Source organism: Echiichthys vipera, assembly GCF_963691815.1.
Source record: "Echiichthys vipera genome assembly, chromosome: 18".
NCBI classification, from domain to species: Eukaryota; Metazoa; Chordata; class Actinopteri; order Perciformes; family Trachinidae; genus Echiichthys; species Echiichthys vipera.
The window spans coordinates 9,611,714-9,627,414 of NC_139843.1; the positions used below are offsets into that span (position 1 = coordinate 9,611,714).

General features: G+C 38.8%; 2 protein-coding genes across 2 annotated transcripts; one reads left to right on the forward strand and one right to left on the reverse strand.

The window, feature by feature from the left end:
* Positions 1 to 498: 498 nt before the first annotated feature.
* scd (stearoyl-CoA desaturase (delta-9-desaturase)) lies at positions 499 to 7,286 on the reverse strand. The gene is made up of 6 exons (XM_083932162.1): positions 7,164 to 7,286; positions 6,689 to 6,947; positions 5,605 to 5,735; positions 5,257 to 5,462; positions 4,595 to 4,827; positions 499 to 2,783 (listed from the first exon to the last, which is right to left on the reverse strand). Exons 2-6 carry the CDS (start codon positions 6,921 to 6,923, stop codon positions 2,584 to 2,586), a joined length of 1,005 nt encoding a protein of 334 aa, XP_083788288.1. The 5' UTR covers positions 6,924 to 6,947; positions 7,164 to 7,286; the 3' UTR covers positions 499 to 2,583.
* Positions 7,287 to 9,968: 2,682 nt separating this feature from the next.
* On the forward strand, positions 9,969 to 15,382 carry dnajb12b (DnaJ heat shock protein family (Hsp40) member B12b; the record flags this gene model as incomplete). Its single annotated transcript, XM_083933239.1, has 8 exons — positions 9,969 to 10,104; positions 12,493 to 12,670; positions 12,788 to 12,933; positions 13,060 to 13,233; positions 13,345 to 13,415; positions 13,633 to 13,742; positions 14,921 to 15,093; positions 15,261 to 15,382. Exons 1-8 carry the CDS (start codon positions 9,972 to 9,974, stop codon positions 15,380 to 15,382), a joined length of 1,107 nt encoding a protein of 368 aa, XP_083789365.1. The 5' UTR covers positions 9,969 to 9,971.
* Positions 15,383 to 15,701: the final 319 nt, after the last annotated feature.

A 15,701-nucleotide genomic window follows, 5' to 3' on the forward strand; every position in this document is an offset into this window, starting at 1 on the left:
TACCTTTTGAATTCAGGATTTATGGGACTATTTTTAGTGTGTGTTATTTCTACTTTTGCTTAAGTATTAGATCTGATATACGGATGTGTAGGCAGCATTTCTAGGGTATGGTTCGTCAAAACTGACCTATTTTTAAACAACTTGAATGCATCAATAATAATGCAGCTGGATCCCGTTTCACTTCAGACAGACCTGTGATGGCAGCAAACATAAAAAGACCTAAATTAACAACACTGAAATTGCAAGATCCAGATCTTTAGAAATGTCTGTATATTTGTTGCACGATCCAATTTAAAAAAAAAAAACACACACCCAAAGGCGTGGCTGTGTGTAAAGAAAGCTTTCTAGCAGAACGACTAGTTTGGCATAAATGTTGAGAGCTTTAGCCGTCTGGCAGAAATCTTCAGAAAATTCAAAGACTATGCAGTGCAGATTTATATCAGAGACACAATGAATAAAGACAGAAAAAAGCAACAACTGTTAATGGAATTACGTGTATTGAAAATATTGTGAATTTTTATTCCAGAATAGAATACAGTTGAGATTTGATGTTATCATTCAGACGGACAAATCTTTGATCCTCCTCATCATTTGAAAAAATCTATATTTTGGCGCTCTGGGCAGCAGGAGTTGTTGGCATGACTTGTGATATTGTGGTGGTTTTGATAAGTCCTCTGATTCTCTCATAACAGCACCTTTGTTTGGTTTTCTTACTGAGATGCTGTGAAAATATATTTGACGAGTTAAATCAAATGATTGAACGTTTGCGCCAGGCATTTTGAATTGGATCAGATTCTTCGTATGTCTTTGTATATGCACTGAATTTGTATTTACACCACCTCAATGTTGTCATGCTACCGTTTGCCTAAATTAAACATGTTTTCAGAATAAAAACAATGTTCCATCTGGTGTTTCAGTCTGTAAACATGGCCCTTGGTCGATTTGTTTTGAGCCTTTTTGTCTTCACTGACGGGGCATGAAGAAGATCAGGAATGGATGCAAGTCATAAGGCATTAGGTTGTATCCTGACTCTTGGGAAAAAAGAAATAGGTGCTCCAGTTTAATATATATTTCGCCAAATCTTGGAGTGCAGAAAACTAGTTCAGGTTAGAGCAATCTTTTTTTTTTTTTTTAAACCAATAAGGAAAAATGAAATAAATACATAAATAAGATAATATAAGCATTCCGCACACCAGAATTGAAGATGAGCACAAACATTGATGCACCTGAAATTTAGCAATGACAATCAGCTTGGTAGGACATCAAAAGGGAAACCAGACCCCGATTCAGAAATCACCACGGCAACAGTTCTGATGATCCAAAAGCGATGCAGCTCCACAGTACGTTACAAAAATAGACACAGCTCTGCCATTAGAGTCACCGATGAAACACCTCACTACAACACCAGTACAGTATATCATCATGCATGGGTGGCATGTTGTTTTGTAAGACCAGAACTGTCACACGACTGGCTGCTACATCGACCAATGAGATCGCTGCTGCAGATGTTTCTGGAAACAAGAGGGAGGATAAAAAGAGGAGGCAAAGCCACTCATGCCACAGAGAACTTCCACAACGATGTTGAGTGAAGAAGCAATATCAACTAAAGTGTGCTCCAGTGGACCTTTAAGGTGGTTATAAACATGTCGACAGTTGGCACGCTCTTGGCACTATGATATAGTCTTTAAAAACACAACAGAAGTTGACTAAACATTGCATGGTTCTAAGTTAAAATGACATTTATCGTTTACTGTTAATATTAAATGGCAGTTTTAATCTAATGATAGATGTGTCACTTATATTAAAACTCAATCCAATTACATCACAGACTAAATACAGCATGTGTGAATCTTTGACGTTTCTACATATTTGGTTTGTTACCAAGTTACACACTGCAGCACACTGCATGACTCTGGTGTCAGTAATGTGAGGTTATAAGAAGAAGGTCTGGGTTCCCTCAATCTTCCATCATGTGCCATATTCAATTCATACCAGCTACTTTTTTAACAGAACAGGATTTAAACTCTTATCTCTTTTTTCAAATCTTAAAGCACTCAACGTTAATTGTGTTTTTTTTCAGAACGGTAAAAACTTGCTGTAAACTCTAGTCTCCAATCGCTATCGTACCTTATCAGTTGAAACATACTCCCTATTTTCAGTGGCCCACTCTTTGTCTTTTTTGATTAATAATTGAGTAATACTTACATAAAAATGATCGGCTACATGACTGACCTTGCATGAAGAATGCACACCAAAGTGGCAAAAACAGTGGTGAATGAAGTTGACCTTTAAAAATGTATCTACTTCAAATCTAAAACACCTTTGCAAGACCTTGGCCTGACTGAACAATAGACACCGAGACCAAGAGCTTAGCAAAGTGCGTTTGGTTTTTTTTATCCATCCGGAACAATTTCTTTAGTTACAGCTACAAAAACCACAAAAACAAGCAAAATGTGGTCAAGGCCCTCATGAAGATGACTTGTATCCTCAGAGAATGAGAAATGTATAGCTGTCAAAGGACTGTGAAGCTTCTTCTTCTTTTTCGGTTGTTTTGTCTTCGAAGCTGACCGTGATTCATCGATCCTAGCCACTCCGGGGGCTTCCGTCTCCGGTGCGCTGTAATCGGGCCAGGACCACCTCGTGCGACACTCTCTTGCGGTCCGTGGCCAGGCCCAAGAAGCACATGGCGTCGATGAAACAAGTGGTAATGTTCAACTTGCAGCCAAACTCGCTGGTTGCATAGTCAAAGGGGAACGTGTGGTGATAGTTGTGGAATCCTTCACCTGTAGGGTTGAAGAAACAGCGGTGAACAAACCACACTGAACACTACATATACTGGATGATATTTACTAGAAAAGTAAACGCTTGCTTAGAGTGATTAATAACTGAAATTAGCAACAGCGATAACTTTTAGCTCCTGCTGATTACATCCAGTAAAGAGGTTGTGTTTTGCTAGTTATCGCTAAGTTAACTTCATACTTGTATTTCGGGTTTCTACTAGAACATGTTTACATGTTTTAAAGGCAAACAACTCATTATTTGTCTTATACTGTCTGTCTGAAATGCTCCGTTTAAGCACCTGTCTCTTAAAGCCCCCCTCTCAAAAAGACCAGTCTGCCCTGATTGGTCAGTATTTACGGGTCTTCCGCATCTGTGCTGTCTGCTCTCTGCACCGTCATAACAGCTGAGGATTGACTGTAACGGCACTGAAGCCACACTTTCTACCTATTTATAGTTGTGACATAAAAAAGTCTTAAGGGCTCGTTTAAAAGGCACAGTTTCTGAATACAGGCTGTGCTCATTTCTCTACGGATCGAGCGTTTTAATACTTTCACAGTATTTATGTTGCACCTCACCCTGATTTATATTTTAAAACAGGAGACCTTTAAGCCATGAGCCATGAGAGATTAGTTTTTGATTTGTAAAGGTCAGCATTTATTGTATTTTTTAGGCTTGTAACACTGAGTCAGTGTTGATGCGAGAGTTGTGTTTTCATAAACCACTGCAGAGACCTTCAGTAAGGTTCCATTCTGCTCTCTGCACCGTCATAACAGCTGAGGATTGACTGTAACGGCACTGAAGCCACACTTTCTACCTATTTATAGTTGTGACATAAAAAAGTCTTAAGGGCTCGTTTAAAAGGCACAGTTTCTGAATACAGGCTGTGCTCATTTCTCTACGGATCGAGCGTTTTAATACTTTCACAGTATTTATGTTGCACCTCACCCTGATTTATATTTTAAAACAGGAGACCTTTAAGCCATGAGCCATGAGAGATTAGTTTTTGATTTGTAAAGGTCAGCATTTATTGTATTTTTTAGGCTTGTAACACTGAGTCAGTGTTGATGCGAGAGTTGTGTTTTCATAAACCACTGCAGAGACCTTCAGTAAGGTTCCATTCAAACACAACCAACACAATTGGTCACGTTTCATTGTTTTCATTTTCCACAAACAGCACTGTGCTGTGAGGGCGATTTCGTTGTATTGGCCACATTTAGAACTGCAGCATCATGTGATGGCCACTGATTTTTAAATTACTTTCTCCCATTCTCAACATAAAATAAATGAACGAATAATAAAGCCAACTTTCATTGGAATGAACCAGGTGCCCTCTAAGAATACCAGTACATTTAAAACATCCATTGTTGCTGCACTAGAGATTTCTATTGGCTGGTCCAGGCTCCTGCGTAGTGGATGGTGGAGGTGGAATGAACCAGGCATATAGATGAATAAAACAGGCATAAATAGATAAAACTAATAAATACTACAACTTACATATTTGATCTTGATTATTTGATCAAATCTTTACATAAATTGTGCCTGAAGATGTTTGTGTTATATTGTATATCGTCTTCCTATCACTGGTTATAGCACTAGTTTAGCTTAAAGTAAGCGTTAACTCATTTACATACGCTGCACTAACTCTTGAACCCACTGTGCAGCAAAATGTAGGCAAAAGGTGAACAGATCAACTTAGGGATCCTGTATGAATGGCATTTCATCTAGAATCTGACCTGTGTTCCTGTTTTAATTCTTTCTTTATCTTATCTTTCGTCACATTGAGAGCACAGTCGTGTCTATGTGTTGTTCATACCTATAGCGCTGAATGTGACAAACTTGTTCTCCCTGGGGTTGATGTTCTTATCATAGGGCCTGTTTCCCCACATGTGAGCTGCGCTGTTGACGAGCCAGGTGGCATTCAGCACCAAGGTGTACCTCAGCAGAGCCGGGATAAAGTACGCCACCCAGAGAGACTCCCCCCACAGGTACCAAGGCACAAACATGGGGATGAAGAAGCACATGAGCAGCACAGACAGCTTGTAATGCCTGTAGAGGAGACAGAGTAGGTGGAGCGCAGAAAGAGTGGAGCTGTTTACTCAGTACAACATAGAGATTTACTCAGAATGACATTTACCTTTAAGACACAAATGCTCTGCATGTCAAACATGACTTTGTTCATTGTAGTACTTTCCTCAACATGACAGTTTTTCATTGAAGCCAACCTTGAGTCAATCTCAACATGCACATGAGTAATTGCCACCTTGTTAAACCAGAACGACTACCACAACTCTGCAGCAGTGGTGGGTGAATTATCTTTTTTTTTTTTCTTCTGTAGTTGTCATATCAGAAAAACTAAATTATGAAACGCAAGGCATCTTGTTTACTGTCCACACTGTCTGCCAAAAGAGTAAAGTTCATCTTTTTTTGGATCAAATACTTCAAGTGCGAAATCAATCATTGCATGAAGCCACTTACTTCCTTTGAAACATTACAACTTCGTCGTTTAACAGGTCTTTGAGTTCCAGCTTTCGTCCTTTCTCGATGACATCGGGGTGTTTGCGCAACAACAGCCAGCCAATGTGAGCAAAGAAGAAGCCCCGGCAGGCATTGTGAGGGTCAGCATCAGTCTCTGAATACTTGTGGTGAACCCTGTGGTCTCGAGCCCACTCATAGATATCATTCTGTCGGTTAAAGTTAAGACAGAGATGACATACACTGTAGACACGACATGGTACTTACACAGTAATGGAAACTGCTATTATCACAATGCTGTGTATGTGTGTGTTGTTTTTGAGATTGTGTGATCTGTCATTTTTTAGGTACCTGAAATGCCATGGAGTTTGCAACACCAAGAAAGATCTTTAGAGGTAATTTGGCCTTGTAGGATCTGTGACTCCACAGACGATGAGCTCCTGCAGTAACTCCTAACGCACTTATCAAAAAACAAAGTACAGCTGTGGGAAAAGATGCAAAAACAAATTAGGACAACTAGTTAAATACAATGAATTGTATGCATTAGTTTTCTGTGCACTTGTACTAGCAGTATTGGGGCTAGAGGTGTGATCCTGCAACAAGTGAGAAATTCTGTGAGTCATCTATGTTACATTATCAACTATGTGTAACTGAAGGGGAGATCACCCTTTTTAACAATCAAATAGTTTTTCAAAAAGCAGAAATTATTATTAACTATAGCATTTGTAGCTTTAAAACCTTTCCTTTTTTATTTTTTAACATAGCTGGGAATGTCTTCGCAATACAGCTCCGCAACAGATGTGCGTATAGCTGAAAATCATTCAAATGTGCCTTTGACTGAACTGGGTTGTGCTCTCCGACTCCTGTCGCAAGAGCTCAAATAACCATGAAGGAACTAGGCAGCAAGGGATGTTACATGTGACACCGTGGGTAGAGGAGTTGCATCACATCAGATGATAACTGGATGGCTAAAAACCATTTGCTGATTACAGTAGAAGACTCTATGCATGCAGCCTCTGAGGTAAGAATCATTTTAAAGTAATAAAGCACCATGCAGTTTGTGTAATTACTCTTCATTTGTCCTAAAATACTGTTACTTAATATAAGTAAAAACAAGACAGTTGGTCTCTTTTGTCAAAATGTAAAAGTTATGCGCCTTAAAGTACACGCTGTACTGTTTGCAGCTTCAAAACACATGCTGTGACACAAAATCTCTGGCGATATCTGCCCTGTTCTGTAATCCCACTCCATGCAGACAACTGGGAGGAGCGTGCACAGCAGCCACCTTTTTTTTTTGCATGCAGCTGCGGGTGACATAACTGCTGCTGGGTTGAAATATTGTATGTATTCCACCAACAAAGGAGGAAAAGCCACATTAAACACTCGAGCCTGTGCAGAAATAATGTAACAGGTAGTGGGTTCTTTTTGTACTTACACCATAGCAAGGTCAAAGGAGATGCTGAAGGGATGAGGAACAGGCTGTACGCGGCACCTATATGCAATAGAGTCATCAAAAAGACATTTCTCCATACGACGGTTCTGGGAGGTTTGGGGCCTTCTTTCTCTTTGTATGTGTGATCAAACACGTCTTCTGTTGTGGACTCTGGAAGAACATTTCCGTTGGTCGCCTTGCGCTGCGTCGTCTCCAAAAACGCCTCCGCCTCTGTCATCGTGGCTGCGGTTGTGGTGATGCTCTGAAAGGGTAAAAAAAGATGGGGGAAAATAGGTAATTGTCGTGTTTTTGTGATGCTTTCTTTTTTTTTTTTTTGCGCTAGCTGAGTGGTCGGTGAGGAAGAGGATGGTAATGTGACGATGATGCTGACTTCTGTGGCTGACATCCGACATTTGCCGCGTTGCGTAACCCCTTATTTTACACCTGTGGAACAAATAACGGGAGACAAACAACTCACCAATTAGATGCAGATGAGTAGAAAAGAGTCCGTCTGTTCCACGGGAGATGAAGCCGGTGCGTTTTTAACCCAGAACCCAGAAAGAGAGAGTGATTAGTTGGCACAGCAGCACACGCATCAAATAAGAGCTGGAGTTCGAGGTGCGCCTGACCAATCAGCGCTCGGATGCCGCCTCAAGCTCGGGTTCTGATTGGCTGCCTGTTTATCTGCTGTTCACCTTTTATTCATTCTCCTAGCAGATGTATATTTACCTCCTCCTGGAGAGCCGCCGCTAACTGTCTAGACACGTATTGGATTTAACCGCACACATATTTCCATTAACGCGTGGATTTAAACCCAAATGTAGAGATGTGAGTGGAGTGGCGAGGTGTTAAAAGCAAGTTGCTGTGAGCCCCCGCCCACCCACTCAGGGAAAACGTCATCCTCATCCCCCCCAAAATAAATACTTATATAAATAAAAAATATATAAACTAATCAAGCAATAACATAACAAGAATAAATACAAATATTCAAGTAATATACGTCCAAGTAAAAATAATATAACACTAAATGAAATAGTGTTTTGTGTATTTATTTATTTATTATTATTTTAGGAATATCAGATTTAAAAAAATATTGAGGTGACGTTGAACTGAAGCGGAAGTTGCAAATAAAAGTCACATTTCACTTTAAATTCCTTTTAGTTTGTTATTATTATTATTTTTTAGATAAATACTCTATTTTATTATTTTATACATATTGTTTAGCTTTATTTTTGACATGTATTATTTGCACACTGGTCTCTTTTGTATAACTATCTATTTTTTTCCTGGTTGTCTGCTTGTTTGTTATCTGAAATAAAGATTTCGAAATTGAAGAAAAGAAATACAGTCACATTTCACGCGATCAAAATAAAAAATAAAAAAAAGTATTGACAACGCCATGAGTTTCTAAGATAGATGTTTTGTCTCCATCTAGTGGAGAAGTGGTGCAGCGCAGGGGGGCGACGCTTGTTTAAATAACAGAATTCTTAGTCCCCGGACACCAAAGGCAAAAAACCCCAACAGAAACCGACAAATGTATGCCACAAACTAACACTTCATTTTTTTTTAAACTTTATTTATCATCAAATAGTCTGAACAGTTGAAAAGGGAACAAAAAAACAAAGCGACAGACATTCCAAGACATGACAAAGGCACGAGTTATAATGGCAGACAAGTTCACTGAATGTAATTTGCATATAAATCAATAGCTGATAAACATTTTTTGTTGGATTCAACATATGACAAAGAAATATATTTTTAATTCAATTTAAAAAATAATGGGAATTAAGGGGTTGCCTTGGGCATTTTGACTTTATGTATGTGGGATTTACCTAATAGTATGAAGAGATTTGGCAGAAAGGAAATTCTCCAAATCTTTCCAAAAGGTGATACAAATGGACACTTGTAAAATAAATGGATGATACTTTGTCTCTCTTTTTACAGAAGGAACAGCTGTCATCGATGTCAGAAATTTGGGGTATGTATGCATTAGTAGGGTTGATGTTATGTAATAGCTTGAGAAGTAATTCTCTAATTTTGTTAGAAATTAACCATTTAAATGGGACAAAACCAAGCTTTACTCCAGTTTGTCTCTTTAAAGAGGGAGTTCACATAAGTCTTTCCATGAGGGGTTATTTTTCATTTTGCTATAAAAGCATCCTCTAATATGTTTATTTGTACATTTGAATATAATAAATTGTATTCCATCTAAGTAAAGTGTCTGTTGAGGGTTAATAACCTTGTGTAGCCTTTCACGTGCCCTTTCACCATTGGGGAAACCAACAGAACCAACTATACATTTATATTCTTTGGGTTTGATGGGAAATCCTTTTTTGCAAAGTGACACTTCTTTTATTTGTTTATTTATTTAAATATTCAGTTTATACAGAAAATGTCAAACACGAACATACAACACAACAAATGAGAGCGTTTTTTCTATAAAAAAAAAAACAATGAATAGAAAAACTAAATAAAGCAAGGATCTCATATTAAATAAGAAATGAATAAATTAACATTGTTATGTCAATGCATAATTGTATGTAATAATCTCTGTTATCATAAATTTCATTAAATGCCAGGCGGTATATATATAAATATCTTTTCATAGTTGTCTAAAAATGTTAGTTTTTGACTAAGGCTAGGGAATTATAAAGTGAATTGAATTCAGTTAAGAAATGAGAAAAGGTAGGGTTGGAGGCTGAAATGTTTTGCTTGTGAATAAAATATTTACCAAATAAAAAAACCCAAAAAAAACTAAATACTGAAGACACTTGTTCTTATTTCCATAATAACATATAACATATAACATCTTTAAGGGAAAAGCAGTATGAGATGTTGACATGGGGGAAGATATAAGAACACAAGTCTGACCAAAATTGAATTGTGACTGAAACTTATTTAATTTATTTATTGCAAACTGACTCTTCATTGTTTTATTGATTTATTTTTGCAAACTGACACTTCTTTGTATTTTTTATTTTTTTGCAAACTGACACTTCTTTGTATTTTTTATTTTTTTGCAAACTGACTCTTCATTGTTTTATTTATTCATTTATTGCAAACTGACTCTTCATTATTTTTGTTTTTTATTTTTTTGCCAACTGACACTTCATTGTTTTTATTTATTTATTTTTGCAAACTGACTCTTCATTGTTTTTATTGATTTATTTTTTGCAAACTGACACCTCGTTGTTTTGCACAGCATCCACACGCCGTCATCAGCAGGCGCCTGTATTTACTTCTGGTCCAGTTAGCTCCGTTAGCTTAGCCGCTGCTTGCTGCTGCAATGGAGGTAAACAGGGATGAAGCGGAGCGCTGCATTGACATTGCGACTGCGGCGTTGACCAACGAGCAGCCGGAGAAGGCGCAGAGGTTCCTGGAGAAGGCGCAGAGACTGTTCCCGACAGAGAAAGCGCAGGGTGAGTTAAAATGGCCGAGCCCAAGTAAACGGTCCGCAGCAGTAGCATCACCACCTGCAGCATCACCTGCATCCCGGATGAGCTCTGCAGCGCAGACCCGGGGCCTAGGATGGCTAACGAGCTGGTTAACTTCGGCATAGTGTTGACATTTCTAGACACATTAAACTCCCACTGTAGAGCAAAGGTTTATGGAATATTATGTACACCTGCTCAACATTAGACAGATATGTATAATATGTGGTGCTTTTCCATTACATATTTAAGCCCAGGAGGTATGTTAACTACAGGACAAGAGTGGAGTGGAGCCACAAAGACCCCTAGATCCTATGGTGTTATCACTCTGTTTATTGGTTTTATAACACAGAATGTCTCTTGTCCAAGTCCTCCCAGCTCAAGGCCAGGAGATATTAATACACAAATGCACATAACACAAAATACAGAACACACACAGGAACACACACACACACACACACACACACACACACATACACATACACATACACACACACACATTATACAGTCTATGGAACACACACACACATACCCATACACACATTATACAGTCTATGGAACACACACACACACACACACATTATACAGTCTATGGAACACACACAAACGCACACACACAGAAAAAAGTTATATACACAAATAACTTGGATCATGATACATGCGGAGCTATCTTATCTAACTCACTAGTTGTCCACGTTGTGTATGAATTTCCTGTGTCTAAATATCTTCTCAAAGCACCAACTGTCATCCCTAGAATATTGTTACATTAATATGCAGTATAATCAGCAGTATGATATATGAGATGCACTGATCCAGTTGTTTCCGTTCCAAGCCGGTACCGATACCTGGGCTGAGCGTATCGGCCAATACCAGATCCGATACAACTGTTGAATGAATGAACCGTATACTTTGTCATGTGAGTGAAGGCATCAGGTTTGACATAAACATTTAGCCTTGTTATAAAAAGGTAACAAATTAACACAGATATAAATGTACTTAATTTTATTTATTAACAAATGACAAGGTGTACACTGACGTAGCTCTAGCCCTTTCCCGGTCCACATTAACCAGCTCTAACTGGGGGATGCTGAGGCGTTCCCAGGCCAGTGTGGAGATATAATCTCTCCACCTAGTCCTGGGTCTTTCCTGAGGCTTCCTCCCAGCAGTACGTGCCTGGAACACCTCCCTAGGGAGGCGTCCAGGGAGCATCCTTACTAGATGCCCGAACCACCTCAACTGGCTCCTTTCAACGCAAAGGAGCAGCAGCTCTACTAGAAAAGTGAAGAACACACACAGAAAAAGTTTCTCGATACATGTCCATTATACGTACACAAATAACTTGGATCATGATACATGCGAAGCTATCTTCTCACTAGTTGTCGAATAGATGTTGTGTATGAATTTCCTGTATCTAAATATCTTCTCAAAGCACCAACTGTCATCCCTAAAATATTGTTACATTAATATGCAGTGTGATATATGAGTGTATGCAGGCATTGAGCACAGGACTTCTGTACAGTTGTGATGTCACAAGTTACTACTGTATGTATAGGTAGAAAGTGCAGCTACAGTAAAAGTGCAGAGACGCCAAGAGTACTGATTTGGAAAACGCTGACCAATCGGTGCAGACTGGTCTTTTCTCGGGAGGGGGCTTAAAGAAACAGGCCCTGAATGGTGCATTTCAGACAGAGGGTACAGGTTTATTCAGACAGTATGAGGAAAATATTGTGGTTGTTTTTTTTGTTTTTGTTTTTTACATTAAAGCATGTAAACATGTTCTTATAAAAACCCACAGTAAAAGTATGAACCGTACATTTGCATAATATGGAACCTTTAATTTGCATATATATGTAATAGATTTAAGACACTGTGATATAATAAGCTGTGTTTTAAATGCTCCACTACTGTTAATTCCCAGTTTATATGAATTATCGAGCAGAGCTTTCTGTCTCAAAAAAATCCTGGCTGTAAATATGTGCTGAAAGCTCCAATGTTCATATGTTGCTATCACTAATTATAGTCTAAAATTAGTGTGATATGAGTGTTTTATGAGTATGAGTAAAGACCTTTCATATTTTAATTACATGTTGCTCCCATTGCTTATAAAATCCCAAATTAAAACCCAACATATAATAAAAACCTAGGAATAAATATGAGAGTCTTAAAGGCACCACAGTTTCTACTCAATAATGGTATTAAGGCTTCTGTAGCTGTTGTATAATCACTCCAACACTTTCTGTGATTGAGGGGCTTGTGTAACAGCCTCTGCCTAGTGTCCATAATATGTCAACCACTAATGTGCTCTAGTGCCTCTTCTGCCGTCCGCTTGTTAAATATATTTTAATATTCATCACACTGTTATTGTATCTCTTCTAGCACTACTGGAGCTCATAGCAAAGAATGGATTTACACCTAGACAAGGCGCTGGCTCAGGCTTTAGTGGGGTCTCGGGGACTCGACAGCGGCAGACCAACAGCGAGGATACCAGACCTGAAGAAAAGCCTTCAGACACCTCAAAATCCTACACGGCAGACCAGCTAGATGCTGTGAGGAGGTAAGGTTGCTAATCATGTAAATCTGGTATTCAATCTTTGGGGTTATTGAAGGCACGGTTGATGTATGTAGCCTTGGTAGGACACCTGACACTCAGAATCGTGTGTTCTTTACACAGGATAAAACAATGTAAAGACTTCTATGAAATTCTTGGAGTCCAGGCAGACGCCTCTGAGGATGAACTCAAAAGATCGTACAGAAAACTTGCGTTGAAATTCCATCCGGACAAGAATCACGCTCCGGGTGCCACAGAGGCGTTTAAAGGTGAACTTCCATTCATCACTGACGTCTGTGTCGTGCAGAACGCCTAATTGAAGGCTATAAATAAAAGAAGTTGTCTTTTAGTCATCCTTTGTGATGCTTTGACTACTTCTTTTTCATTTCCAACAGCTATTGGGAATGCGTACGCTGTTCTGAGTAATACGAACAAAAGACAACAGTACGATCAGTGTGGAGAAGAGAGGAGGCATCCTTCAAGCCAAGGTCAAGACAATGGAAACTTCGAGCCAGATATTTCGCCCGAAGACCTCTTTAATATGTTCTTCGGAGGAGGTTACCCGTCAAGTGAGTGTCACTGTTTTGTGTTTACACGCCAAGCTTGTGAGATGCAGTGTTTGCATTGTAATACACGTTACGATCTGTCTATTAAGTGCTACGTGTGCTACATTGTTCTAGGTAACGCTAATGTGTACACTAATGGGCGGATGCGTTACCAAAGGCGAGAGAGAAGAGAACGACAGCGTGATGTGAGTTTGATGTTATAAGAGCTTCTGCAAACTGCTCCTGTACATCATGTAAGGTTTTTGTTAAACAGCAGGGGGAGACATTGGGTCGTCTGTCATCTTAGGTAATTTTACGTTTTGAGGTGCATTCAGAAATATTTATAAGTGTCTTGTCAAAGATTTTTTTAATTTTCTTGATTCAGCTGTAAGGTTTGACACTGGAATGTGTTTTTCCTTGCAGGGAGGCCTCGCTCTCTTCGTGCAGGTCATGCCCATTCTCATCCTGGTGATTGTGTCGGCCCTCAGTCAGATCATGGTCCACAGCCCCCACTACAGCCTCAGCTTCAGGCCGTGAGTGTGATTCCACAGCTCTGAACAACTGCCTTAGAAGGATGTTGAATAACAAGATTAACTGTTGTTCTACAAAAACAAACTTAACAACATTATACAACCTTTTCTTTCTTTTGAAGATCATTGAGGGGTGACCATTATTTATAGCGACTTTGGGTTAATTACAAAGAAAGAAAAATAAATCAACAAAGCAGAGAGGAAGCAATGCCATAATAAAAATAATAGAATAGAATAACAGAAAGCCGTTCAAATTTCCCGATTAGGAAAAGAAAATACAGTTATGCGAAAAGTCTTGGTATTTTAATATGAGGATAGATTAATAAAATATAAAATAAAATACATTTATGTAAAATGATTACAAATAGATGTTGGGAGGTTTGAACATTATCTTCTAGGTGTATTTCAGAATTGTTTTATTTTCCAGTTAAAGTTTGAAATGTCACTGATTTGTAGATTAACAAGCCTGAACTTCTAGTACAATATGAATTTGTCACATACTGCCATACTGGTGCATATCTGAAACAATTGCTATAACTCTTCAATAGGCAGCAAAATATATATATATACATAATTGTGTTTGTTTTAAGTGTGTGTGTATATATGTATAATATTGTTTGCCACGGTGAGCGCTACCCTCGAGGCAAGCTGTGAGTGTATTTAGACTATTTGCACACTTCTTACTGATGGTTCTAACTTTAAACCCACAACTAACAAGATCACCAAAACAGCAAAACAGTATGGCACACAACAATTTGTGACACTAATAATTGTATATTTACAGAATTACACAGACGAACGGCATGTTTTAATGCTTTATGTACTCCTGACAGTAGAAAAGGCCACTCTAAACTTATAAAACAGCCATAATCTTACAAATACCGTGATTCACATATTTGGTCATAATCCAGCGCTAATCCATTGTACGTTTTAGTTTTTTTGTTTGATTTAGAAAGAACATCTTGATGCTGCCTCAGTTAATTCCAAATAATCACAGACTTCTTCTGCGTTTGCTGGCTCCATTTGTCGGGCTTCATCTCCATGCTGCCTGCCTTTGTGTTCCAGATACACTTCTGTGAGCCGTTATCAGCCATGAGTAATCATAACAGAGACAGAAGGTGCCAGATCTGTCGTCCCTGTCGTATGATATCTCCCCCACACTTTATCCTATTTTTGTGCAGGTCAGCAGGCTACACACAGAAGAGGCTGACCGAGAACCTGAAGGTGCCATATTATGTAGGGGAGCACTTCTCCAGGGAGGTCACCGGGCTGAATTTGAAGAATTTGGAGCGGACGGTGGAGGATGATTATATTTCCAACCTTCGAAACAATTGCTGGAAGGAGAAGCAGCAGAGTATGATTACCAAGAAAAAAAAATCAAGCTTATTTATTTATTTAACCATGAATGTTTAATTTTGTTTCTGTCGTTATCAGTTCTGGGAATATTATAAAAGACTTCCAAAAGATTTTCATCACCCCTAATATATATATGTCATGACTTGTTTCTGTTGTTTCCTGCAGAGGAAGGCATGCTTTACAGAGCTCGCTATTTTGGAGACAACGATTTGTACCAAAGAGCGCAGAGGGCTCGCACTCCGAGCTGCGCCAAGCTGTCAGAGATCACAGCTTCATTACATGGTTGATGGCTGCTTTGATAAATAAAAGCAAGTTCTCCACATTTTTCTCATTTCTGAACATACTCTGTTGTGATTCCCTGCGTGTGATTATTGTTATTTTCTTCTTCTCAGATTTCCAGAATCAAAACAAAACATTATTGGCTGTAAATAGATGAGCTTTAACAATCTGGAGACTGAAGATGACTCAACAAGCAACACAAACAAACCAGCACCAATCTGCATCAAATTGACCACGCAAACTGGTTGAAGCCATTTCTTTGGACTTTTGAGTATGTGAAATTAAAATACAATGTTAATACAATGTTTTGAAATGGGGGAACTTAGA